This window comes from Natrix helvetica (genome assembly GCF_964273705.1).
Source record: "Natrix helvetica genome assembly, chromosome: 4".
Lineage (NCBI taxonomy): Eukaryota > Metazoa > Chordata > Lepidosauria > Squamata > Natricidae > Natrix > Natrix helvetica.
The window spans coordinates 22,790,711-22,818,349 of NC_138550.1; the positions used below are offsets into that span (position 1 = coordinate 22,790,711).

Sequence of the window (27,639 nt, forward strand, 5' to 3'; positions counted from 1 at the left end):
GAAAGAGTGCAGGGAAGAGCAACAAATGTGATTAGGAGATTGGAGGCTAAAACATATGAAGAACGGTTGCAAGAACTGGGTATGTCTAGTTTACTGAAAAGAAGGACTAGGGGAGACAGGCAGTGTTCCAATATCTCAGGGGTTGCCAGAAAGAAGAGAGAGTCAAACTATTCTCCAAGACACCTGAGGGTTGAACAAGAAGCAATGGGTGGAAACTAATCAAGGAGAGATGCAACTTAGAACTGAGGAGAAATTTCCTGACAGAACAATTAATCAGTGGAACAGCTTGTCTCCAGAAGTTGTGAATGCCCCAACACTGGAAGTCTTTAAGAAGATGTTGGATAGCCATTTGTCTGGAATGGTTTAGGGTTTCCTGCCTAGACAGGGGGTTGGAGTAGAAGACCTCCAAGGTCCCTTCCAACTCTGCTATTGTATTGTATTGTATGTATTCATGGACTTGTAGATGTATGTGTGTAAACAGGAGATAAGAATGAAAGCATGAACAAATGAATGAATGAACGAATGAATGAACAAATGACCGAACGAATGAATGAAGCATCCCATGAAGAAGGCTGACAAGCAGAATCCTCTTTCTCAGGGAGAAAAATGTTTTGAGAACTCACAAGCATTATTTCTTGCATTTTTTTCAGCAAAGAAATCTCAAAGCCAAAGAACAAAATATGACCTTGGTATAGAAAATGTCTGGTTTTGGACTCTTAAGATCTCAAATGACCAGCAAAGTCTTTTCTATCTAGAATAGTTACCCATCAGGGTACCCTATCCTGGGCAAATGGTATGAGTCCACTTAGTGCATCTTTAAATATGTTGGGTTTTATTTATAACTTGCCTTGCATGTAATTTTTATTTTTAAATGGTCAAGACAGTAATAAACAATAAAATAAAGATGAATACTGACAGAAGTGCATAAAAGGAGGCCTGGAAGTAACTTTCCAGACAAGTTCAAATGGAAAGGATTCTCAGCCAATTCTGCCTCCTAAGTGCAGCTGTTGCCAATATATAAATTTTTACTGTTTTACTTTAGTTGGTTTTAAAATTAAGCTGCCTCTAGCTGAAATATAATTCAACATTGCAGAATGTATTATTCATCACCCCAATCCTTATCTGCATCTTCCATGAAGGCATTTAGGCAACAGTTGTCTGATTGTCAGAGCTCACAAAACTGACAAGAATGGTTCTTAAGAAGGAGAACAAAAGCCATGAAAATATCCTCACCAATAATGTGGAAAACACAGAAATGCCAATAACAGAAATAATAGTCAAGAGGAAGCATTAATTGCAATTTCGGTGACATTTTGAGGCATACATCTTGCCCCTGATTAGATTGCTCAAATGCTATAGTCACTTCTGGGATTATAGGTGAAGTTAAAATGATACAATTAAATTGTACTTTTGATATAAGATTTAAACTAACACTACAGAAATGGAATTACTGCTATTCCAGCAGATAAATGCAGGATTTAAAAAGTTTTGCGAAAAGAGAAGACTTTTAGATGATTGACTTGTCCTACATAACAGATTATTTTCTTTTGAGATGTACAGCAGTTGGGCATTGGATTATATGGACCAAGCCATTAGTTTGAATTCAGTTGAGGTGCTGAAGTAGAATATGAACCAAAATTTATTTGCTCACTCAGTTTTATTTCTCTTCTTTCTCTTCCTCCCGCCCTCCCCCCAGTAATCCTATGGCCCAAGGGTGGGCTTCAAAAATTTCAGCAATGGGTTCTCTGCCTGGTTGCTGGGTGGGTGTGGCCATGGTGGGCGTGGCCATGGTGGGCGTGGTGTAGTCAACCTCCTGCACCATGATGGAGTGGGGAGAATTATTTTGGCTCAGGACCTAGTTATTTGCGGGATCGCATCCTACCCCATACATCCCTACGACCAATTCGCTCTCACAGAGAGGGACTCCTCCAGGTACCATCCGCTAAGCAATGCCGGTGGGCAGTGCCCAGGAGTAGGGCCTTCTCTGTGATGGGCCCAACCCTCTGGAACGACCTCCCCCCTGATATTAGAATTACTACTGATCTCCGCTCCTTCCGTAAGAAACTCAAGACCCACCTGTTCCAATTAGCTGGCCTGGCCCAACCATAATCATAATCTAATCCTGACCTTCCTGGCTGGTATTTTAAATTTTAAATTTTGGGGTATTTTAATTGGTTTTAATTATTAGTTAATTTATGATTATTGTACAGACTCTTTTTTGAATTTATTTGTCTGGGGTTTTGTATTTCTGTTGTTTACTGTGTATTTTATTTCTGTCTGTACACCGCCCTGAGTCCCCTCGGGGAGAGGGGGCGGTTTATAAATTTAATAAACTATAAACTATAAACTAAACTATAAACTATTTTCACCTTCCCCAGGCTCCGGAGGCTTTCCTCAAACCTCTGGGAGGACGAAAACTGTTTCCCCCAGACTCCGGAAGCTGGAAACGGGTCCTTTTCTGGCCTTCTGAAACTTCTGAGAAATCCATTTCCCCCCTCCCCGAGCCTCCATGTGGGCCCTGCACTTAACTCGCATCCAAAACGGGCCACATGGAGATTCCCGGGAGGGGAAGGGTGGGGTGGGAGGGGCAGGGTGGGAGGGGCCAACCAGGGGTGGGATTTGGAGGTTCTCCAAACCAGCTATAAAATTAGCTATGGGTTCTCCCGAACCCAGACTAACCCGGGTAGCAGCCCACCCCTGCTATGGCCAAAAAATCAACAAAAATTTGAGTGACTGATCTGGGAGAAAGAAACCATTGTCTTTCAATTGTGCCTTATTATATATATTCTGGAGAGCAATAGACAGTTGTTTTTTCTATTGGTATTTCTTTATTGGTAGGGGAAAGAGGAGTCCATCAATCACTGTCCTGAAACGGACCTGCAATCTTAAACTAGATTTTATTGATTTTCATCTTCAGAGAGGGTTGGTTTAATATTCCTATTTTAAAATACATATGCTTTTAATTTATTTCTATCGTTACCGTTGTACCTTTAACCTCTTGTAAACTGCCTCCAGGTCTTTTGAATTGGGTGGATTATAAAAATTGTAAAATAAACAAACAGATAGAAAAAAAGGATAAATCTTTAAGGGGCAGCAACATAGGCCAGCCTAAGCACTTGGGCAGTAAAATTTGCAGAGTGATGGGGCAGCACAAATTATATCAACTTTATTTTTCCTTTTCTGACTCCAGGACAGAAACAAGAAGCAATGGGTAGAAACTAATCAAGGAGAGAAGCAACTTAGAACTAAGGAGAAATTTCCTGATAGTTGGGTATCCATTTGGATAGCCAAGTGGTATAAGGTTTCCTTCCTAAGCAGAGGGTTGGATTAGAAGACCTCCAAGGTCCCTTCCAACTTTGCTAAGCTATTTCATTTTTTCCGAGTGTTTTCCTTATTGGAAATATACTGTGCAAAAATAGAGTTGTGGAGTTGTGGTGCTCAGGTTTTGGACTATAGTTCTTAAACAGATGAGTCAACACCTTTTACTAGTTTATATAAAACCAAGATACTTAACAACCTAAGAAATAAAAATAATGTAAGACAAAATTTGTAATCCATATAGTTTAATTTGTAAATGCTAGGGTTTTATTTATTCGTTTTTATTGTTTTGCTCTGGAAATAATTTGGTGAAGATCAGGAGATAAATGTTTTTAAGTAAAAGTATCTCCAAAACTATGTTCAGATGTCCTGTATAGATTACAGAAGCAATTATGTCAATTTTTCTCTTTTTTCTTAAATACTTAAGTGATCATGTTTATTTAATTTCGGATAGAACAAAGTTCAATAAAACCTATTCTTCAAAGACTTCGCCTTCAAATAAAGACTTTGTGTTCAAACATTACCCATCCAGCCGCCCACCCACCACCTACCCATCCATCAAGCCATCCACTGGGGACAATATTTCTGCATCACCAAGAAACATGAAAAGTCTTCCTTTGAGTGTAGCATGTGGAGAAGGAAAAAATGAAACTCAATAGTCACATCTGGATATTAAGAGATAGGATTAAGAGATACATTAGATCAGGAGTTAACAACCGTCAGTCTGTGTAAACAAGTGAAACCCCATCTGTGGGATAGAGGCAGCAGGTAAAACCATACCCCCTCTGGTCCACAGAAAAACCTCTCTCCATGGAACCGGTCCCTGTTGCCCAAAAGGTTTGGGACTGCTGCATTAGTTGGCTGAACAATTATATGTCACAAGGACTGGATCTGAACTAAAAATTCATAACTGGTCATAGCCCTCAAATGTATGTGCATTGAAACAGAATAACAGAGTTGAAAGGGACCTTGGACATCTTCTAGTTCAACCACCTGCTCAGCAGTGGTGGGTCCCCAGCATCACCCACATGCCCGCATGTGGCGCACGCGTCCAAGATGCACGCATGTGTCGTACTTACCTGCGACGCTTCCTCAAGCCTCCGCGATGCTCCAGCTGCTTGGCGGAGCATCGCTCAGGTGCCGTACGCACCATGCGCATGCACAGAAGTGCCCAATGCTTAAAGCACAGGTAAGGAGCGTTGGCAGGCGGGTGAGCCCTCTGAAGCACCAGAATGGAACGGTATCTGGTGCTCTGGGCAGGCTCCGGTACACCCATACCGGGGCGTACTGTCTGCAACCCACCTGCTGCTCAGGCACAAAACCTCACACCAGGGGTGTCAAATCCGGCCCACGGGATGCTTAAATCTGGCCCTTGGGGCCGCCCTTGAAACAGCGAAGGACTGGCCCACGGTGCCTCTGCCAGCAAAAACGGAGGCAGAGGGTTGCGGGAGGCTGTTGCAGCTGAAAACGAAGCTTGGGAGCCTGTTTTATCTGGCAGAGTCGACAGGTGGCCCCGACACGAGTGACATTGAGCTGGCCACGCCCATCCTGGCCACACTCACTCCATCCCACCCCTACCCCAAGGTCAAACACAACCCTGATGGAGCCTCAATGAACTCAATTTTGACACCCCTGCCATTTCAGATGAATGGTAGTCCAGTCTCTTCCGAAACCCCTCCAGTGTTGGGACAACCACAACTTCTGGAGGCAAGTCGTTCCAGAAGTTGTGATTGCTTCAACACTGGAAGTTTTTAACACTGGAAATCAAGCATCAACCTGGTAGGTTGACTGTCTCTGAAAGAACTGAAAGCACAACTGACGGAGCTTTCCGAGTTGTCTCATTCAAAGATGGAAACCAAATACCCACTGTCCATTTTTGTGTGTGTCTCTAACCAAGAAAAAGGAGTTACAGATGCATGTACTAAACTGCTTCTTAAAAATAGATGTTGAATAATTCAAAGGTGAAAATAAGCTCTAGAAAATTGGAAGCAGATTTGTTAATATAAGAAGCTAAATCACTCTGCAATTTAGGTAGTATGTGTTATTATCCTAAGCCCGTACCAAAGAGGTGGAAGATGACTGCATGAATAAACTTACAATTAGAATAATAGGATGAGGTTATGAAAGGGGATCTGCAGTCTAAAATCTGGGGGGGGGGGCTCCCTTAGGTATGGTTAGTGCCCTGTAAGACAATTCCCCAAGAGAAGAAGTTGAGGTATGCTTAATTCAGCTATTTAAAAATTGAACTGGCATGCAAATATCAAGCAATTAATCACATTTCCTTGAAAGGTAAGACCCTATTTTCTCAAACCCTGAGCGGGTGTTTCACAAGTAATCTGCATTACAAAATAATTGACTGGGGTTTTTAAGGTGTCCTGAATATGGCCTGTCTCCATTTATGTATTTTACCTAAATTGCCTATTGCATGGGCAGCCAATTGAAAAAAGAAAATTATTGGTAGGAAACACTTTCTTTTGGGGATTTTCAAAGATATCTTCCTTAACTTGGATTAACTAAAATTGGGTAGAGCAAACTGAGACGGGATTACTGATTCTGTTACTGTAAACATTTAAGCTCTTGGCTTGTACCCAATAGGTTCTAAAAGACTTATTTGTGGATAGACAGGTGACACTATATGGATCTCTAGTGTGCTGATATTATAAACTAGCTTAAAAGTAGCGCACTACCGAACAAAGACGAGGTAATAAGGAAGATCTTAGACTGTCCGGAGAGGGATAAATTGATGAAGGAAATTCAAGGAAAGGAGGAATCAGAATACTATTTGGTTTGGGAAAAATGGTACAAGTGGTTATATGATAGAAATAAGAAATTGGGAAATGTAAAATTAACGTATAGTAGAAGAATTAGGATATAGCAATAAGATCGGGGGTAGAAAAGATAATTTAAGATACACTAACACAGGGGTGTCCAAACTTGGGAACTTTAAGACTTGTGGACTTCAACTCCCAGAATTCCCCAGCCAGCTATGCTCAGAGTTGAAGTCCACAAGTCTTAAAGTTCTCAAGTTTGGACACCCCTGCACTAACATAATATATATATATACAATATAATAAAGGTAATATGATAATCTGATATAAACGGCTAAACATAAATAACTAAGCAAAGGAATAAGAAACAAGGTGACGACAAATGTAAAACTGGAATGTATAGGAGGGGAAACAATAACGGTAAAAATCAGTGGTGGGTTCTGGATCGTACCGATTGCAACGGGGCCTGGCGTCCTCCACATGAACATCCTCCACATGAACGTCCTCCACATGAACGGTGCGCACATGCATCTTACCATCCAGCGATGCCTCCGCAATGCTTTAGCTGCTTGGCGGAGGGTCGCGCAGGCACTGTATGCACCATGCATGTGTGCAGAAGCGCCAAAGTGTTTAAAGACAGGTAAGGAGAACGGGCAGGCAGATGGGCCCTCCGGAGCACCATACTGGAACGGTAACCGGTGCTCCGGGCAGGCTCCGCTACGCCCGTACCGGGGTGTACCGCCTGTAACCCACAACTGGTAAAGATGCACTGACAGGTAGCTGCTGTGAGAAGGAATGTTCAGTTTTGGCGTTGTTTGTAAGTTATGTGTTTGTTTTTGTTGATGTGTTTAAGTGTTTAAAATAAAAAAAATTAAAAGAAAAAGCAGCATACTAAATTACAGGTCAACAAAGAGAAACAATCCCAGCTTTTTCTGAAACTGGCATATTTCTCGTTCATTTTTTTTAACTTTTCCTACATGGCAGAGAAAAATACTGTAAGATAGCATTTTCCTCAATCTTTCCTTAACTATGCATGGTTGCTGTGTCATTTCCCAAAATAATTAGAATTTATTTCCAACAGCCCAACTACACACTATTATTTTAGAAACTGGCTTTTCTTTAAAGAATGAATTTAGAATTATTTATTTGTCAGTGCACAACTTATGTACAATGAGATTGGTTGAACTCCCTCAGGGTACAACCCCCAACACAATACAACTCACAATGAACACAGAAAATCCCTAACCCAATAAATCATATTAACAAACACTCAGTCCTATTGCACTAGTGTGAACATGTTACACGTTGTGCCGGCCGTGCAAGTCCATCGTACTACATAGTTATGATGTTATTTCTCAATCAGGAGTCTGACAGCACATGAATTACAATTATTGATTACCACCGTTCCTGATTTGGACAATAGTGAAAGCCCTAATTAGTAAAAGTAGTGATGAAAACTGCTCTCAGGCATTCAGGAAGAAGAATAGGAAAAGGAAATATACAATTCTAAGAAAATCCTGAAAAGTGATTTTAAACTGCATACATTTGATATTGGTTCGTGATTCAATTTTCATGACAATAGCTAAATATTTGATTTGCATCCATCAATTATTCCCTGCAAATAAAAATTTAATTATCAGAAAGCAACTGCCAGTTTGATACAACTGTCATCATGCAAAGTTCTATTATCAGATAATTAACTGACTTGTTAATTATCTTTAGGAAAAGCAAGGGCATGGTTTGAGATCCTGGATATATGAAACTGCTCCTCAATTTGCTCCTGCATGGCAATGCTCGATGCTGCAAAAAAGGAAATTATTTAACTCATGGGGATTACTAAAATTGCACATACTAAATGATTTGGTGCAAATTAGTCATTTTATTTTTACTCTTTTTATTGACTTCTACCATGGTTGCACAATGTCTTTGCCCTGACTATTCTTACCAAGGAATCAGGACCTTTCATAAGATTGCAGCATAGAAGATTTATCCCAATATATACACAAAAATCCAGTCAATTAATAGCTAGTATTAAATTGATGCTAGATAAAGGTCAATGGAATTCAAGGGAAGCTGGACCTTGACCTCTTGTGGCAATACAAGGATTCTAATGACATGGTTAATTAAAGCTGTGGTGGTGCAGTATTGGTTAGAATGCAGTATTTCAGGCTAATTATGCTAACTGCCAGTGGTTCGATTCTCACTGGTTGAAGGTGGACACAGCCTTCCATCCTTCCGAGGTCAGTGAAATGAGGATCAAGATGGTTGGGGTAAATATGCTGATTGTGTAAACTGCTTAGAGAGGGCTATAAAGCACGGTGAAGCAGTGGTGGGATTCAGCCAGCTTACACTGGTTCAAGCGAACCAATGGTTAAATTGTCCATCCCCCGCTATCAAAGTGGATCCTGGGCACTGTGCAGTGCTGCAATGGAGAAGCGTGCAACGGAGCAGCCAGCACAAGGGAAGGAGAAGGCTGCTTTCCCTCTTTCTTCTCCCTGATCCTCCATCTTCCCTCATGCCAACCGCTCTGTTGCCCATTTCTCCATATTAGGCAGTGCAACGCTGAGAATCCACTTTGATGGGGGGGGGTGCTAATAATTTGCCTGGCCCCACCGTCTCTCCTATATTGTCCCCAGCTTTGATCGTGCTGCCAACTTAATTCCTCGACCCTCTCACTTTTGCCTGTAGACTGACCAACACCCTCTGCACGCAACTCCATGGGGAGAGAGGAAAATGTCTCCCTCCACTTCCCCCCAATTCTTCACCTTCCCATAGGAGTTCTCAGGAACAATTCTTTGTCTCTATGGTAACCCCCCACTCCTTGTTCCTCAGAAACCTCGCCTCTTAAAGGAGCCATGCCCAGAAGGCTGAAACAGCCGCGAGACCAATGTGCAAACAAGTACCCTCAGAAACAGCATTTTGGCAAAGGGTGGAAATTTAACAACCGTTTCACCCAGGGTAAGGTTGGCCATCACGGGAGCCTTATGCGGTGGAGCTGGAGGATGGGGATGGACCATGCCTCCCACGACAGCCAACCTGACCCTGGGCAAACTGGTTGTTAAATTATTTGAATCCCACTACTGCCATGAAGTGGTATATAAGGTATAAGTCTACGTGCTATTGCTATTAATTCTGCTCCCTTGCTTTGCCCGTTCTCCTACATCACCTATTTTGTATGGTGACCCCTAACAAAATGCTGTGCTTAATCTGAAAAGAGTTGTCCACCTCTGCTTCAAACCCATTAACAATTGTGTTCTGATATGCTAAAGATCCCTGTTATAGCTAAGGGAGTTGATTAACAAGGATGAACAGAAACCAGGCTATCCTCTGGGTAACTAACTTGGCTTTCCTGCTGATTCTGCAAAGTGTTGCAGATGACAAGGATAATACGACTCAGAAATCACTAGCCTTAAACCTCCAAATGAAAAACCGTGTGATTTGAGAGTGGGGAGGAGGAGGAAGAAAGAAAGGAGAGAAATTTCCCACCTCAAGCATAGTCAATTACAGTTGCAACATGTTTTACATGCGTCCCCAAGGAGGGACTTGTATAAGGAATCTGTGAAAAAAAAAAATCAATTGCATTCGGTTAAAAGGGACGATTTCCAAGTGGTCAGCAAGGAAAACTTTTGGGATGCAGCAAATCTGACTGCTTTCCCCATATTTCCTCCACCTTCAATTACATTCACACATGAAAGCTGCCAGAATGATCTTTCCCTTACGGTTTTCAAACCGGAGACGAGCATCGGGCTGTCATGAATTGTCAGAGGTAGAACTAGATAATAAGCATTGATAATTCAATAGCTGATAGATGGGAGCAGGCGGGGATAGTCAGAGGACTATATATGGGAAAATAGAACACATAGATAATTTTCTTTGGGACCAATTAATGTTATTCAAGTTTGCATATTCTTAATCAGAAAGAGTATATTTCTGTAATTTAAGTCACAGGCCAAAAAGGAGGGCATCTTTTATAATGAAAATGAACAAGTCACCATGTCGATAACGGTGGGCTTCTCAATATTTTTCTGATGTAATTTATAAATTAAAAAACAATCTAAATGAAATTACAATAACCAGGCAAGAGCTGGTCACTGAAGGAACAAAGTAAGCCCAAGCATAAATATTTTAGCATATGATTTCAGAGACTTATTTTGCGAGCTAGATTAGAGAGGTTTCTTCTATGTGGTGGAGAGGAAGAAAAAGAGAAGGAAGAGTCCTTCCTTTCTCTTGTTTGCATTGTTAACTGGTGATTTTTTAATATATATATATATCACAGGACAAATTATAATATAGTGTTCAGTTGCAATAAAGACATTCAGCCCCAAATATCCCACACAACCACTGCAGGAACGCTTGAGGCTACATTAGGTGGTGTATACTACAGTGGCCCTGAAGTTCAAACGGCCTCCTGTTTTGTATGCAAGAGATCACAGATTGCAAGAGATATGGAGTTCAGAGATATCTGCGGGATTTGTCCTTTTTATCAAAATGACAAGAGCAGCACTGTGTTGTCATACTAAAAAATCTGACCTTTTCACAGATGTGATGCACATACAAAAAAGAGGTAAAGCTTGCAATGTGACATCACAAAGCTGCTTTTCTCTTAATTCCATGCAGTATTCCCGAATAACAAAAGAAACATCTCTGGCAAAATTAGTTAAGTACAAAGTTAAGATCACTTGAAAGCAGAACGAACAACAAGAAAAAATATTGGCTAAGGAGACACAGATACAAGCCCCATTTCCACTGGCATTGGCAGTTTATATAAAAGTCCTTTTCGCATCATGTCTGAAAGGACGCATAACTGGTAATGCTCTCACAAATTCATGAAATTATTTATCTCCAACTTTCTTCCTTAATTGCCACACTTTCCACAATCATGGGCATGCTAATTGAAATGAGCATACCCCAAAATACTCATGCCTTGACTTTTTCCCATATCGAATATACACGTGACCGCAATTATTGGTTCAGTGTATTTCTTGTAACATTGAAGAAATCTTATAAATCTGAATTGTGGCTTCTTTCTTTACAACAAGTCAGTCTTTGTAAGAGCAATCCATATAGTCAAATTAATTCCCATCTCAAGTCTTAGTGTGAGTTCCTTGACTGACAGCAGGGCTGATAACTTAGAATTTCCTTCTATTGCCAAGAATTTACCAACATTAGTCATCCTCTTTCCATATGGCGGTGGCCAGTTTTAATTATCGGAGCGTCTTAAAATGAAAATTTAAAAGACAAGCAAAAACCCTTCAAAGGTACCAAACACCCCACAGAACGATGTTCAAAAGTGCAATAAAATATTGATACTGTAAAATGATTCAAAGGAGAAAGAAAAGACATGATGTAATTTCAGAGGTTGGAGAGGAGGAAAAATAAAAGAAAGTGGAGTGGAGTTTCTCCAGGGAGAATGAGGAATGCCTTTAACAGCCTATATGGCTTTACAGAAACATTCCTTTCACTTGCCAGGTGCTTGTGGAGAAAAGAAAACATTTTTTATCCCACTCTGGGCTGCTTTAATCATCCTCCTGCATGTCAAATAAGACACTGCACTTTAAAGCCACAGAGGAAGAAAGCTGAAACAGAATTGCCATAGGGAAGAGGAAATTTCAAATTAAATAGGGGGGAAAGAGGACAAAATTAGGGTCCATCTTTATTTCTTAACCCTATGCCACAATATTTCATCAAATCTAGACAGACTATGGTTCGCAACTGTCAATATAAAATAGCATGCATTCAAAGGATTTAATGGAGCATTTATTAGGAATTAGCTTTTCATTTCCACAGGGGTACAGTACTTCAGATGCATTTGCTATTCAACGTAACTTTAAATACACTTAAGATATATGGTGTATTCGTTTCTTTGGCTTTAGCCATAAAGTACTGTTGATGCTGGCTCTCAAGAGAAATCTTTAAAAATGAAAATGCAATAAATCTGGGCTTGGTTTGCAGAAAAATGGAGGTACATCACCAGATAGGTTGATGTTCTATTCATTATCTGTATCAACAAGGTTAAGTTAAAAATAAGCAAGTAGTTGGGGTTAACAACACAGAGTATGGAAGCGCTCTCTCCAAGAATACTATTTTAGGTCAGTGCTAAGGAGCTCACCAATATTCATAACTTTTTGGAATATTTGCTAAACTCTCGCAGCCATATGTTGTGAACATTAGCTGAGTAAATAACTGAATGCAAATAAACAAGACTATTACTTCAAAGGCCAATAGCAGTCAGAAAATGATACACAAAGCCAAGCAAAAATCCAATATATCCCATATGTGACAAGCTACCTTGATATGTTGACTTGAATTCAAGTGTTATATAGCAAACACAAGACTGTTATATTTTTTTAAACAACCTGTCTAATATTGCTGTTAAGTTTGGAATACATTTAATATACTTTTTACAGAACGCAAAGAAGGAAGCTGCCATGTTGAAATTAAATATTGAATTTGGCCATCCTTTAAGAGTCTTACAGTACCATTTATGCTAACAACTACAATCCTATACCTACACAATATATAAAAGGTAAGGGAGTCCCTGAAGTTTTTAGTCCACTAATTGTTACTGACTGTAGGGGGTGGTGTTAATCTCTGTTTCAAAGATATTTCCGCAGTCATGTGGCCAGCATGACATAACAGAGCACTGTTACCTTCCCAACAAAGTGGTACCTATTTATCTGGCATGTTTTTGAACTGCTAGATTGATAGGAACTGGAGCAAGGATGGGAGCTCACCTCAAACCTTTCCAGTGTCTTAACTGCTGAGCCAGCACGCTGCCCTTTAAGGCTGTTTTCACCCTCCCCAGACTCCTTGAAATGTTCTAGAGCCTAGGGACAGCAAAAATCGGGCCTTCTGGTCCAACCGGAAGTTGGCAAACACACCGTTTTTAGCCTCCGGAGGGCCTCCAGGGGGTGGGGAAGACTGTTTTTGCCCTCCCTAGGCTCCTAGAAAGGGTCTGGAGCCTGGGGAGAGCGAAAAACCTCCACCATGCCATTGCGTGGCAAAAGCGGGGGAGCTTGGGGGGGGGTCACACATACATGTGCGGGGGGGGGGCGCATTGAATTATGGGTGTGAGCACCCTCGCACTCCCCCTACTTTTGTCACATGATGGCAAAAAGGTTAACCATCACTGCTCTAAGGTAAATCCATTGAGTACAGTGGACTTCAGTTGGATTTCTTACCTGCAACAAATGACAGCCTTGCAGGATAATGCTAGGTCCAGGAAGGACTTCCTCACTTCAAAGGATAGGGCAAACTTCAGAGTCTGGCCATCTATAATCAAAGCAATATCATTTTCTTTGCCCAGTGAGTCTCCCAGATTTTCACAGTGGTGCGTTAATGCTGCTCTTGTTGCCTAAATGAAAAAAAGAGGGTGGGGAGGAGAAAACAACATGTTGCTACCATTTTTGTTAAGTAGGACACCCTAAATTGGGAAGCTTGAAGGATTTATTCAAGGAGGTATTCCGATAGATTTCACACTTGTTATAGCATGTATATTACAAAAAGATGAAAATGCATGAGAAAGAAGGCAATATGACTTTTTATATTACAGACATGTATACCTATGCTGATGGAAATGTTTTGAATTTCTCCAGTTACTGGATCAGTCGTTAGGTGTTGCTAGATGGCATTGGTATAACTTGTGATAGAATAGAATAGAATAGAATAGAATAACAGAGTTGGAAGGGACCTTGGAGGTCTTCTAGTCCAACCCGCTGCCTAGGCAGGACACCCTATACCGTTTCAGACAAATGGCTATCCAACATCTTCTTAAAGACTTCCAGTGTTGGGGCATTCACAACTTTTGGAGGCAAGCTGTTCCACTGATTAATTGTTCTAACGGTCAGGAAATTTCTCCTTAGTTCTAGCTTGCTCCTGTCTTTGATTAGTTTCCACCCATATTTTCCTCTACTCCAGAGTGCAGTGCGTGAGTTATTCATGACCACATTAGGAGAGAGCTTGGGTATGCAGTTAAGGATTTGTACCAATTGTCCACATAAAGAGCTAACAGAATGAACACACAGCTCTCTCTCCTAAAGCTGTAAAATGCAAACGTTTATACCCTTAATGACATAAACTAAATCAGGATGTGTATTGTATGTTGATTTCCTTCACTGCAGGTTCTTCAACAGGACTTTAGTTTGAGCTGCTTCTCATTAAGATGTTAACTTTTTAAAGTTTTATTTTGCTACTGGCCTTAATCCGTTCAAATTAATATAAGTATAGTACTGGCTTCTGAAACATTTCAATTTCTGTTTTTAACATTGGCTGTATTTTATTACCATTACATTTGGGTTGGGTTTTTTTTTTATAAGTTACCTTGCTTTTCCTTGGCCAGAGAACTATAAAATATAAAAGCTGCCAGTTTCTGAACTGAGCTGATTTAGTATGAAATAAAAAATGCTAGCCCATTAGCCAGACTATTCTGTTCTATTTCCAACCCCAGCCTACTGGGTCCTTTCCAACCTTCAACTCAATGAGTATAAAAAATTTAGTGACTATTCACCCCTTATAAAACTACAAATAATTATCTCTCCATCCCACATCCCATCTCTCTACAAATGAATCCATAAAACATCATCTTTTCAGTTCTGGTGTCCACAAAATTCCATAAAGCGTTGCCAGAAGTAACAACGTATCTTGTTTTAACCTTCATCAAATAGAAGTAAAAGAAAGAAATATAAAGTTGTTTTAACAGTCTTAATATTCAGTTCATTCAAATATTGTCGTAGGATTTGATTTCTCTTCATTTCTTTTTTGTTCCATCATACAGAATTCTTCAAGACCTTAACAAGCCTTCTTTAAATAAATCCAAAGGAAAAAACTGTCCAGCTTGTTCTTTTGAGTTATCCTTGTGCATTTCCCCTTTGAATTTTAAAATATCAGCTAATTTCTTTTATAGATCCATCGAAACATCCTTTTTCAAGTCATTCTCTTGGCTTGTTAGTTATAAATGCACTTTTGATACTATCTTTATATTGTCAATAAAATGCGTTCCACATCTGTTATTTCTTCAGTAACATATTTTGGATGTAGTCTATCCATAGAAGCAGATATTTTTACTAACTTTTGTCGATATTGTGCTACTAGGTTCTGATTCCATTCTTCAAAAGTCTGTTTCAGTATTTTCATTGCTATAATGCTTTGCTTCATTTTGCAGGCTTGTGTTTTCTTCTTCTACCTAAAATCTTTTATTCCCGCTAGTATCCAGTTTTTAAAATCATGAAATTACTTATCTGTGTTATGTCGATCAGTAATTTAAATGAAGGCTGGAGAATTCTAATTAATTAAAATCTTCCAACCAGAAATGCTTTAGAGCAGGGGTGTCCAAACTTGGGAACTTTAAGACTTGTGGACTTCAACTCCCAGAATTTCCCAGCCAGCCATGCTGGGAGTTGAAGTCCACAAGTTTTAAAGTTCCCAAGTTTGGACACCCCTGCTTTAGAGGGATGAACCATCATGTTACCTTCTTATTCCATATTTGCCATCAATTAGCAGAGGACCAGTGGTGGGTTGCAGGCAGTACACCCTGGTATGGGCGTACCGGAGCCTGCCCAGAGCACTGGATACCATTCCGGTACGGTGCTCCAGAGGGCCCACCGGTCTTTTAAGTCTTCGGCACTTCTACACACGTGCATGGCGTGTACAGCACCTGCACGACGCTCTGCTGAGCAGCTGGAGCATCGCAGAGATGTTAAGACGCATGCGGGCTGCACACATCCATATGGACGCCGCAGGCCCATTCCAATCGGTACCCACCACTGCAGAGGACCTCTCACTACTATCTTATTTTGTTTAGTGTTGGCAATTAGATGAAGACACCACACTATGATTTACAGATTTAAGAGGTATAAGGCTCTACTAAAGAAAGAAAAGCATACTTCCCATAGAAGAGAAACCCAGAACACTTAAATATGATTTGTTTGTGGATAAAGGATTTTCTGACAGATAGGCCACAGTTAGTAAGGATGGGATCTCACCAGTCTTCTACTCTGATATTAAGCACAGGAGCCCCCCAGCGTTGTGTGCTAAGCCCCTTCCTTTATTTTTTATACACACATGACTGTACCCCATTGTATAACACCAACGCAATTATTAAATTTGCGGATGACACAACAGTGGTGGGGCTCATTAATAAGAACAATGAGTCTGCTTATAGAAAGGAAGTACAGGGTCTGACATTGTGGTGTAAAGAAAATAATCTTACATTTAACACCAAAAAACCTAAAGAACTTATAACTGATTTCAGGAGGAAGGGAGATGTACATTTACCATTGTACATAAATGGCGAGGAGCTGGAGAGGGTTGGTAATTTTAAATTTCTGAGTATTTATATCTCGGAGGACCTCTCATGGACCATGAATGCTAACATGCTTGTGAAGAAGGCACAGAAGAGGCTGCACTTCCTGAAAATGCTAAGGAAGATAATTCTATCTCAACATCTACTTCTGTCCTACTAACCACAGCACTGTTGAGAGTGTCCTGACATATGGCATTCTTGCATGGTATGGGAGCAGCTCTGCAGCGGACAAGAAAGCTCTACAGAGAATCATTAAAACTGCCCAGAATATCACCGGGCTCCAGCTACCAGCCCTGGATGACATCTTCGCATCTCGCTGTTTGAGGAAGTTGCATAACATTCTCAGAGACTCTTCCCATCCTGTTTACAATCTTTTTAGACCGTTGCCTTCTGGCAGAAGATACAGAACAATTAGAACTAGGACCACATGTCTTCTGAATAGCTTTTATCCCAGAGCTATAATTGCACTCAACAATGAAATAAAGGGCCATCATCAGTGAACTATTGGGCAGCACTACTTGGTCTGTTGTGTGGATGTTTGGGGTGGTTTAGGGGCGGGGAATATTTTGGTGGATGGGGGTGTGTTTGCGGATTGTTGTGTGTGTGTTGGACCTGGTCTCTGGATGTTATGTGAATTTCGTTGTATGTGTAAGCTATGTATATACATACAATGACAACAAAGTAAAGTAAATATGTTCTTTTCTACTTCTCCTTATCCAATAAGAAGTTCTGGGCTTCCCTTTTGTAGAAAGCATCCAAATGAAGCCAAGGATTGTTTTCTACTCAGAGGTTTAAGCAGGTCTGACAGAATAAATTGTTCAAAATTGTTCAAAAGCGACCTGGATCCGATCCAATATCTGTAATTAGCATCTCTGAATTAATGCAACCTTAACGAAAGATCTTTAATTATACACTTCATATGCATAAAGGAAATCAACCCTAACTTTTCTTTAGAAGGACAGATACCAAAGCCGAAGCTCAAATACTTTGGCTACCAAATAAGAAGAGAGGAGCCATTGGAAAAGACCCTGATATTGGCAAAAGTTGAAGGCAAAGGTAGAAGGGGAACGAAGAGGATGGGATGATTAAATGGTGTCATTGATGCAATGAACATGAATTTGAGCAAACTCTGGGAGACAGTGGGGGACAGGTGGGCCTGGCATACTATGGTCCATGAAGTCATGAAGAGTCAGACGCAACTTAACAACCGAACAACATATCATATTTTAGATTATTTACTTTTATAATGCTCTACACCTCAGATTTATCTGCAAAAAATAAGAGTGGATGGGATTATATTTGTCACAAATAAAAATAATATATTATGCAACACTGTAATCTTTGTTTTTGGTTTAGTTTCATCCTCTGGTGAACGTATTCAGGTTAACTTAAACATTGAACATATCATTGCTTTCCAGACCAATCTATTCCTATGGCTGGGGTTCTGGGAGGAAATGAAAGTTGAAAACATTCACCATTTTAAAAATAATAGGGGGAAAGCAGGATAGAAACTTAAATAGAACATTAAATTCTCCAGAATAACTCTGTTTTAGAAAGCATTTTGTTCCAAGGAATTCTGGGAAATTTAAACCACCAGCATCAGCTAAAATGTGAGTGACTTTTCCCTAAATTGTGAAAATTACCCCATCTCAAAAACCACAAAAGAAGAAAGGAAGCTTCACTCCCATCCAAATTCAACACAGACTAAACATTCTGCTGAAAGTTCAATAAAGCTTGAATTTGAAGCATTTAACGAATGGACAGCATATTCCATCTACAGAATTAGTTATCATAATATCCAGCATGAGACTAAATAATCCTTATAAATACAAAACTTTTGGAGGGGGAAAATGAGAATGATCTAATTAGAAAGATCTAATTTAGCTTCAACAATGCAAGAAAAACAACAAATGAAACGTTTCTCCTATTCTTTATGAAATTTAATTTTTTTAAAAAACCTATTTTCAATGTTAACTGACAATATCCTGCATTATTATCAATGGGTTTCTGACAAAGAAGTAACTGAAATATATATTTTAAAACACAAACTATTTAATTATTGAGTCTGTCATCTGTACCCCTATAACTGTCTGGTTTGGCTCTGCAACCCAACAAGATAGACACAGACTTCAGAAGATAATTTTAGAACTGCAGAAAAAAAGACAATTACTGCCAACCTGCCTTCCATTGAGGGCCTGTGTACTACACAAGGAAAAAAAGGGGGCGTGAAAATATTTACTGACCCCTTGCATCCTGGACATAAATTGTTTCAACTCCTACCCTCAAAACGATTGCACACCAAGACAACTAGACACAAGAACAGTTTTTCACCAAACACCCTCACTCTGCTAAACAAATAATTCCCTCACCATTGTCAAACTATTCACTAAGGCTGCATTACTATTAGTCTTCTCATAGTTCGTATCACCCATCTCCTCCCTCTTATGACTGCGGGACTGTAACTTTGTTGCTTGTATCCTTACGATTTATATTGATATCAATCGTTTCCTGATTGCTTATTTGTACTCTATGACTATCATTAAATGCTGCACCTTATGATTCTTGACGAATGCATCTTGTCTTTTTATGTACACTGAGAGCATATGCACCAAAGACAAATTCCTTGTGCGTCCAATCAGACTTGGCCAATAAAGAATTCTATTATTCTATTCCAACATGTTTAACGTTATTCTACAAAGCTTCTAGGATTCAGCTGTGTTAATCACAATATTTTATCCAGCGATGCCCTTGAAAATGTTTCCTTAAATAAAGGAAAAAAAAGTTGAAAATGTTTTTCATTTACTTTAGGCACAACAAAACCTAAACCTGTTTTTCTCAATTAACCTAATTTTCTGAGTTAACATGACACAATAAATTATATACTGAACAGACACACCAGGTGGGTAACGGTGTACAGCTCAGCTCTCAGACCTGCTAATGGGTCATTAGTGGTTATCTGCTGAGGAGAGCAGAAAGGATAAGAGTGGGGGGGAAAACATCCGCTTATTTTGTTTTTCAGCTTGGGGAAAAGGAGTCTAAAAGTGGGAATTGGAGCATCTGTCTTCTATTATTTTTGAAGAAAAAAAAATGCACTCCAAATTTTAACTACAGGTCATTCTTTTTTTAAAATATATTTTTATTATGTTTACATTTAAAACAATGCAGTACCGCGAAGTCGAAGTGACCATTCACATTATATACAGCTAGTCTCAATCATTAACTATAAGCCTACTTAATACATTGTCTATTCTTCTGTCCAATCACAATATATACAGTTTGTTCCAATCTTGTCACCTTGTCTTATACCAATCATAAAATCTGTTCCAGACTTCAAAATATTCTGATTCCCCTTTATTTTTAAGTTCAAGAGTGAGCCTATCTGCTTCCGCACAGGCCAACACTTTTCGGATTATATCTAGCTCTGATGGTGTATTTTCTTTTCAACTACAGCTAATTCTTGATTTACAATCTACACTAATCAAAGCAGTTAAATGAGCCATGCCCATTTTATGACTGTATTTGTTCCAATTGTTAAGCGAATCACCAGTCATTATGTGAATCTAGCTTACTCCATTGACTTTGCTTGGGAAGTTTACAAGTGGGGATCACATCACACACACACAGACACACACACACACACACACACACACACACACACACACACATGGATTCTGCAACCCTTCTGAATGTGTTATGTGTTGAAGGATGTTGTGACAGTTGTATATACAAGAACCATTATAAGACACTTTTTTTCAGTGCTGTCATAACTTCAAACAGTTGGTGCACAAACAGTCATAAGTTGAGGCCCAACAAATATTTTGCTGTCTGATCACACACATCTTAGAGATTACCTATCCCTGGATTAATGAGGTATATGAAAAATCCCTTTGTGGATGACAAAAGTGTATAATTGTATTATTATAAAATACAAATCTAGCTATTTATAGCTTACACAACTAATGCTGACAAGGTGCGGCTTAAGTGTGATTAGTAAACCCAGTTTAAACAACAAGCAGGAGGAAAAGGCCAATGTTCATATTAAGATACAGCAAACCTCCCATACAGAGTAAACTGGAATTAGCCACACTTTAGATAGATTGCTGACTAATCACTAGCCAAATCTCAGGGGAATTGGCACACTGATCCTAACCCAAGAAAATGAGAATATTCAGATAAGGCTTAATTGTTTTTTTTTCCTTTTCACAAATCATAAACAGGCAATTGCAAAAGAATATATAGCAATTCCATAAGGGTTACACTTTTTTGCCTTCCTCCCCATCCTAAACCGTGTGTGTGTGTGTGTGTGTGTGTGTGTGTGTGTGTGAGAGAGAGAGAGAGAGAGAGAGAGAGAGAGAGAGAGAGAGAGAGAGAGAGAGAGAGAGAGAGAGAACTTCAGGATGGCCTCAAAGCATCTGGTGACTTCATGCCTGAAGCAGATCCAGAAAGACAATTTGCTTCTTCCAATGATTTGCACAGACATACACATACAATAAGAGCCAATAAGAGCTAGAATTAGTTAACTAATTCAGAAATAGGAAGGCTCATACATTGAACTACGTTAAAATCAGTCACAGCACATTGTGACTTAATGCCACGTGACGACTATCCAGCCAAAATGTAAATTATGGGTAAGTTCACAGAACATGTGAGGACTGAAATGCCATTTCATCATTTTGTGCTACAAATGCAACCAGTATGTTTAATATACAGATGTGTCCACACAACATACTTCTGTATTGTTAGTATATCTGGTTTATGGCATTAATACAGATTCAGGGCCTTGCAAGATACCTTAAACCATAAACATACACAGGCCTATTATGTGGCTCAGAGTCCATGGGGAGTAATGTGTCATGCATACTTGGATGTGGGCATTGACTTAGCAGGTGGCATCTCCTACTGACCTTGCCTCATCATAAAAAGTAAAATTGAGCTGGATGAAGTTTACAGCACCAAGAAATCCCAGGACAGCCACCTAGGTGGGGATCTATAAATATCCTAGAAAAGGACAGTGATAATCTACTTTTGCACTGTTGACAAAGGAGCTACATGGGATTGTGTAATAATCAAAAGAAAAAGAAATAAAAAGCAACATCTTCTTTCCCTTCTTAAAAATATAATCCAAACATTGAATTCTCTTATGATTCCTCTAACCTGGAAATTAGGTGCCAATGAACAGACATATTATGTATGTAATTGGCTTCTCATCCTGAACTTCTCCTACAACATGCACAGGATATATTTGACTACGGCACAATCGTAACTATTCAGGCAAGATTGTTCTATAACTAGACCACATTTATACAGCACATGATGATGAGATTGTTTGCTTATCCCTAGTTGATTACATAAACTTGGGTTCACACAACACAAAATCCTTGCAAATCCCTTAGTCTTAGGTGTAATGTGTGAACTCATCCCAAAACAAAACAGAGCATGGCTTCAGCTAAAACTGCAGGATAGACTTGGAGAGAAAATGAAGGAAAATGTTAACGCAAAAACCTGCTCCTTGTACCAAGAAAAACTGAAGAGTGGATGCAGCATTTTAACTGAAGATAATTAATAGCGTACCTGGGTTCTGTTGCTCGATATAACTTTATCCTAAGAGCCTTGAAAAATTAAACACTTCAATATTTTTCATCTACGTTTTTCTTAAAAAACCACCAAGCAAACGGCAAAGCTCCTGGCAGTGATTATACCTTTGTTCATGTACAATTCACACACACTTGTATTTACAAAAAAACAAACTTTGACTCTTCTGACCTGTATAAATTGAATTCCATTCTCCAGAGCATTTCATGTTGATGAACAGTAGGGCACTGTTGCAAATCTTGGCAAACAGAGCATAATTTGTTGACAGGCAGGGAATTACAATAACCTAAAGCAGAGCTCATGTGTGGTCCACACTTGGGACCACATCCTGTGCTTCGGGAAGAAACCTTGTGATGGCTTGTTTGAATTTCCTAACTTTCTAAATCCTTTTAGAAAATATTCCATCTAATCAGTACTAGTCAGCAAGTGAACAAACAAACAAAAAACCCTGACAGGTTGACATTCCATGGGACCATATTCAAGCCATTAAGCAAACTATGTGGAATTTAGCGTCAAAGAGAGGAAACGGCCTGATTTTTAGGATTGTGAAAGAGTGACGATGACCCTTGGCCAAAACAATGAATTCAAAGAAGTCTGGACAATCTCTATAGCCACATCCACAAGGGTTGCCCCAAAAGGATTTCAGCCATATTGATGAGTGAGCATTGTAATCAATTTAATCAGATAAGCTGAAGAAGTAAAGGTCTTTTGTTCCTTGGAATTTTACTTCCCTAAACATGCAACAACAGATTTGTCTTCCCATTGTAGCCCCCAAAGCAACTTCATGAGTGAATCATGAAGGCTAGGAACTTCATTCTGTGTGTGTGTGTGTGTGTGTGTGTGTTTGTGTGTGTGTGTATGACTGTATGTATGTATGTAATATGTGTGTGAATTATAATTTGAAACAGGAATTTTATCATATGTATCACTGGTATTAAACACCTGGTAAAGTATCAAAGATGTTTAGGATAGTGTCAAATATATATTGGAAATGCATGTGAAGGTATTTTTTATTATCTTTAAGGTAAAGGTAAAGGTTCCCTTCGCACATATGTGCTAGTCGTTTCCAACTCTAGGGGGCAGCACTCATCTCTGTTTCAAAACCGAAGAGCCAGCGCTGTCCGAAGATGCCTCTGTGGTCATGTGGCCTGCATGACGACATGACGAAGGCACACGTAACACTGTTACCTTTCCTCCAAAGGTGGTTCCTATTTTTGTACTTGCATTTTTTTACATGCTTTCAAACTGCTAGGTTGGCAGAAGCTGCGACGAGTAACGGGCGCTTACTCCGTTATGAGGCGCTAGGGATACGAACCGTTGAACTGCTGACCTTTCTGATCGACAAGCTCAGTGTCTTAGCCACTGAGCCACTGCATCCCTCTTTTATTATCTTTAGTAGACATGCAACAAAGCTAAGAACTATTGGTATAAGATATGTATCTTACTCTAGAGATTTTTTAAGATAAACACACAATTGAAACCAGAGGTTGATAAACAGATTGAAAGGAAATATGGGACTTTGTTTCTATACATGACAATAGCAACAAGACTCTTGTAGGCAGAGAAATGGAAGGACTTACAAATTCCTACAACGGAATAATTGATGGTGAAGCTAATGTAATGCCTGAAATGGCAAAACTGACTGCTTTGATTGAAGAAAAGACTTTGTCTAATCTTTTTAATACTTGGAAACCACTTGGACTTCTTGCTAGAAACTGAAATAAATAAACATATAATTTTGGGATTTGACAATTAGAATTGTTTATGATTCAAGATTTTAAAAAGATCAGGAACAATATGGAATACATGCGAAACAAATGGAATTAGATAAAATATTATTAGGAACAGGAGAAAGAATAATTACCAAATTATGTAATTTTCTTTTAAGATATAAAATGGAGGAAGAGATGGTAAAGGAGACAATGATTAGCTGGGGAACAAATTTTGGCCATAATATAGAGTTAGAAAAATGGGATAAATTATGGGAAATAAATTATAAATTTACAATGGCAGTAGCTTACAAAGAAAACCTCTATAAAATGTTTTATAGATGGCATTTGCCTCCAGTGAGATTGGCCAAAATATACCCAAATTTATCCTCCAAATGTTGGAGATGAAGACACAAGTCTGGAACATATTACTATATGTGGTGGACGTGCCCCATCACAAGGAAATACTGGTGCAAAATTCGGAAATGGTTGGAAGAAATTACGGAGCAAAAAATAGAACTGAAACCAGAAGCATTCTTATTAGGACTATTAGATTAAAAAATGGATAAACAACTTCAATACATAATAATACACATACTCAATGAAGCTAGGATTGCTTTCGCACAAAACTGGAAAAAAATCAATATACCCAGAGATGAAACAATAATTAGAAAAGTGCTCAAATGTGCAGAGATGGACAAAATGACAATAGAACTAAAAGAAAGAGAAGAATCTGATTTCTATAAAATATGGAATAGAATATATAAGTGGCTAGAAAATAGAGAATGTAAGTATATGCTGATATAAATAATTAATATTATTATAAGGGTTAGTACTATTGTTGCAGTGGTAGGTTTCAAATTTTTTAGAACCTCTTCTGTGGGTGTGGCCTGCTTTGTGGGAGTGGCTTGCCGGCCATGTGCCTGGGTGGGAGTGGCTTGCTGGCCATGTGCCTGGGTGGGCGTGACCAACTTTTAAAATGTGGTGAAACTCACTTAACAATGCTCTTGCTTAGCAACCAAAATGTTGGCTCAGAAACTCTGGCATTTGAAGCACGCAAGTCTTAAAGCTGTCAAGTTACAAGACCCTTGCACCCCTAACCCTTTAGGAAAAAAACCAGGGGTGTTCAAACTTGGCAGCTTTAAGACTTGTGGACTTCAACTTCCAGAATTCCTCCTCTCGCTCTTCATCTTGATGATGTGCGGACGGGTGGGGGGAGGGAGCTGGAACCGGTTCTAAATGGCACTATAGATTTGTGGAACCTCTTCTATAGAAGAGGTTAGAACTGGCAGGAACCCACCCCTGTACTGTTGTTATATTATAGGACAAGGTAAAAGCAATAGGAAGGCAATGCAGAATGGAGAACTATAAAGGCTAAACTTGAAAGCCGATACAGAAGGCTGTATAATTACTTTATATTGTTATGTATGTTTTTTGTTTTGTTTTTTCTTGTTGTGTTTTTCTTTCTGTTTTTAAAGATTAAAACATTCAATAAAAACTGTTTTAAAAAATAGAATTGTTTATGATTATAAAAATACTGTGCATTATAGAATAAGAGGTATTTTGTATCTGTGCTGAAAAAATAAGTTATTCCTTTTTTCCCTTTTCCTTCTTTTCTTGTCTTTCCTTCTAAACTCCTTTTATATTTTGTTGAAACTTTTTTTAAAGGAAGTTAGTTTGTATCATATTGCCCAACTTGGTTGGCAATAGGTCTTTAGAGTCCCAAGCAGAAGGTCCTTCAGAGTATTTGCTAAGTGACCAATTTACTAATACAAATTGAGCTTTTAAACTTTTGCTTGAAAAGTAAGTACTCTGCCACTGAATTAGAGTACCTGCCCATTTTCTCCTTGGCTATATGCCTTTAAAATGAACACTTATTCTGCCAAGCATAGAATTTAACTGTGGGATAACACAGGAGCCCATCAAAAAGGCCACTTTTGAGATCAAGAACAATGCTAGATGTGCCATCAGGTTATTTTAACCAATTAAATGGGTCACATTGACCAAGGAAAAAAAAGTGTTTAACCCTCTGAGTTTCTGAAGTATTTCCTCCAACACTACTACCTACTCCCCCAAGCACACCAAGCTGCTATTAGTTCTGCAGAAAGGAATACGTAATGACAAAAAATAGATACTCTAAAGCAATTCAGGTTTGAGAAAAAAACAGTGGGAGAGTTACTGAAGTGGAGATGCTTTTTTAAAATTCTTTATGATGATTTCCCTCACTTTATGGCATACATATAAATAAAATATTCTGGCCTATTCCTACATTTCATATCTGACTGTAACAAAATACAGATATATCTTGAACTACAGTTTATTTTTTTATTCAAAAGTGTTTGTTATAGCCTTCAAAAGAGTACCTCCAACACTTTTTATGACTACAAAGGATTGTTTCATAAACGTCTCTTACTCATCAACAATATCTAAAAAAATAATTTGCCCCAGGAAATCAATTAGGAGTGGGAATTTTGTTTGTGCTAGAATATTGTATTTTAATCTGAATATTTGAGTAGGATTATTTACTTTCTCCCCTTGTATCTGAACTTTATTTAACATTTAAAAGCACAAAATATGATTGCTTTGATGAAAATAAATATAAGCTAAGTATTCTACATTATTGTTCTTATAAAATGCTTGTTAGTGCAAGGTTGCATATGAACAGCCAAAAAGTAAATATTATTAAATTCATAGAGGAGGTGCCCTCACATTGAGCAAAAAACACTGGGAATTAATTAGTATTTCTTAATTGTATATCAGAAAATTGCATTTGAATATAACATTTGTTTTTATAACCTCCATATAGGTATGTTGGTATGTTGAAATCTTCAGTTGTTGGTTAATGGATCATACTAAGCCATAAAACCAAGATCAAGAAGGCAACAGCTGGACTTGCAAGTTGAAGAAGATTCCAGCTGCATTAAAGTTTATAAGAACAGTCAGTTGATGGTCACCATCATGCAATTTTATGTTACATTGCTAGAGCCAAAATAATTAAAATGTAAAAAAAATGCTTAATTACTGAAATAAAATAGTCCAAATCTGATCCAAGTTCATGTGATAACACAACATTGTGAGTTGATGAAGATTCTCAATCAACCAGGTCGAGTTGTTTGGAAGTTGAGTCATGGCAACGGGACTTATTTTCTTGTTGGTTCGAAGCATTTCACTGCTTATCCAAGTAACTTTTTAATCTGAGCAAGTTGGTTGGAGGACCTCATATATGTCCTCCAGGGAGATTTCATTTCTCACCTACTCAGGATAAGTTGTTAGGTGAGTTGGCAGAGAGTCATTGGGAAGTAAATGTTCTTACTTCCACAATCCTTTGCCCTAGGTGGGTCGTTAAGTGTGAACCTGTAAGTAGCCTTAAACTTCCTGGGGATTGATGAAAGAGCACCATAAAAAATAGGGGACAGGTTGTGTCTGAGGGCTCCACATCTGTTGAGGGAGGGATTTTCCACTTTGGCATAAAAGGATTCGCTCAATCTTCACTGAAACCCTCTATCTTCCCTGTCCAAAATGTGAACATTACTGGCCTCAAGAAAGTATTGTTTTTCTTCTAAACGAAGGTATACTGCTGATTCAGGTCCAGTGGTGCTGCTTCTCCTATGCAGAGCCATCCTCATGTGTAAAGGTTGCTTGGTTTCTCCACTGTAAAGTTCTGAACAGTCTTCACTACACCAGACAGCAAACACTACGTTGCTCTTCTATATTTTAGTGTCCGATCTTTATGGTGGACAAGCCTCTGTCTCAGTGTTTTGCTGGGTTTGAAGAACACAGGTATGTGGTGTTTTCCAAATAGCCATGTCTCCCATGTGGAGAAGAGAGCACTCAGCTCCTTCCAGAGGATTGCCCCAACCCTCTGGTTCAGTTATGTGGATCAGAGGTGGGTTGCTAATTATGTTACTACCAGTTCGGGCATGCTCCTGTGCTGCTCCCCCCCCCGCACGCG

General features: G+C 39.1%; 1 protein-coding gene across 1 annotated transcript in view; it reads right to left on the reverse strand.

Moving 5' to 3' along the window:
• The window catches only part of ATP8A2 (ATPase phospholipid transporting 8A2), a 517,851-nt gene that overhangs the window by 382,997 nt on the left and 107,215 nt on the right, over positions 1 to 27,639 (reverse strand). Inside the window, exon 24 of the mRNA XM_081952690.1 lies at positions 13,268 to 13,440. Coding sequence (XP_081808816.1) covers positions 13,268 to 13,440 — 173 coding nt within the window. The remainder of the gene's footprint in view (positions 1 to 13,267; positions 13,441 to 27,639) is intronic.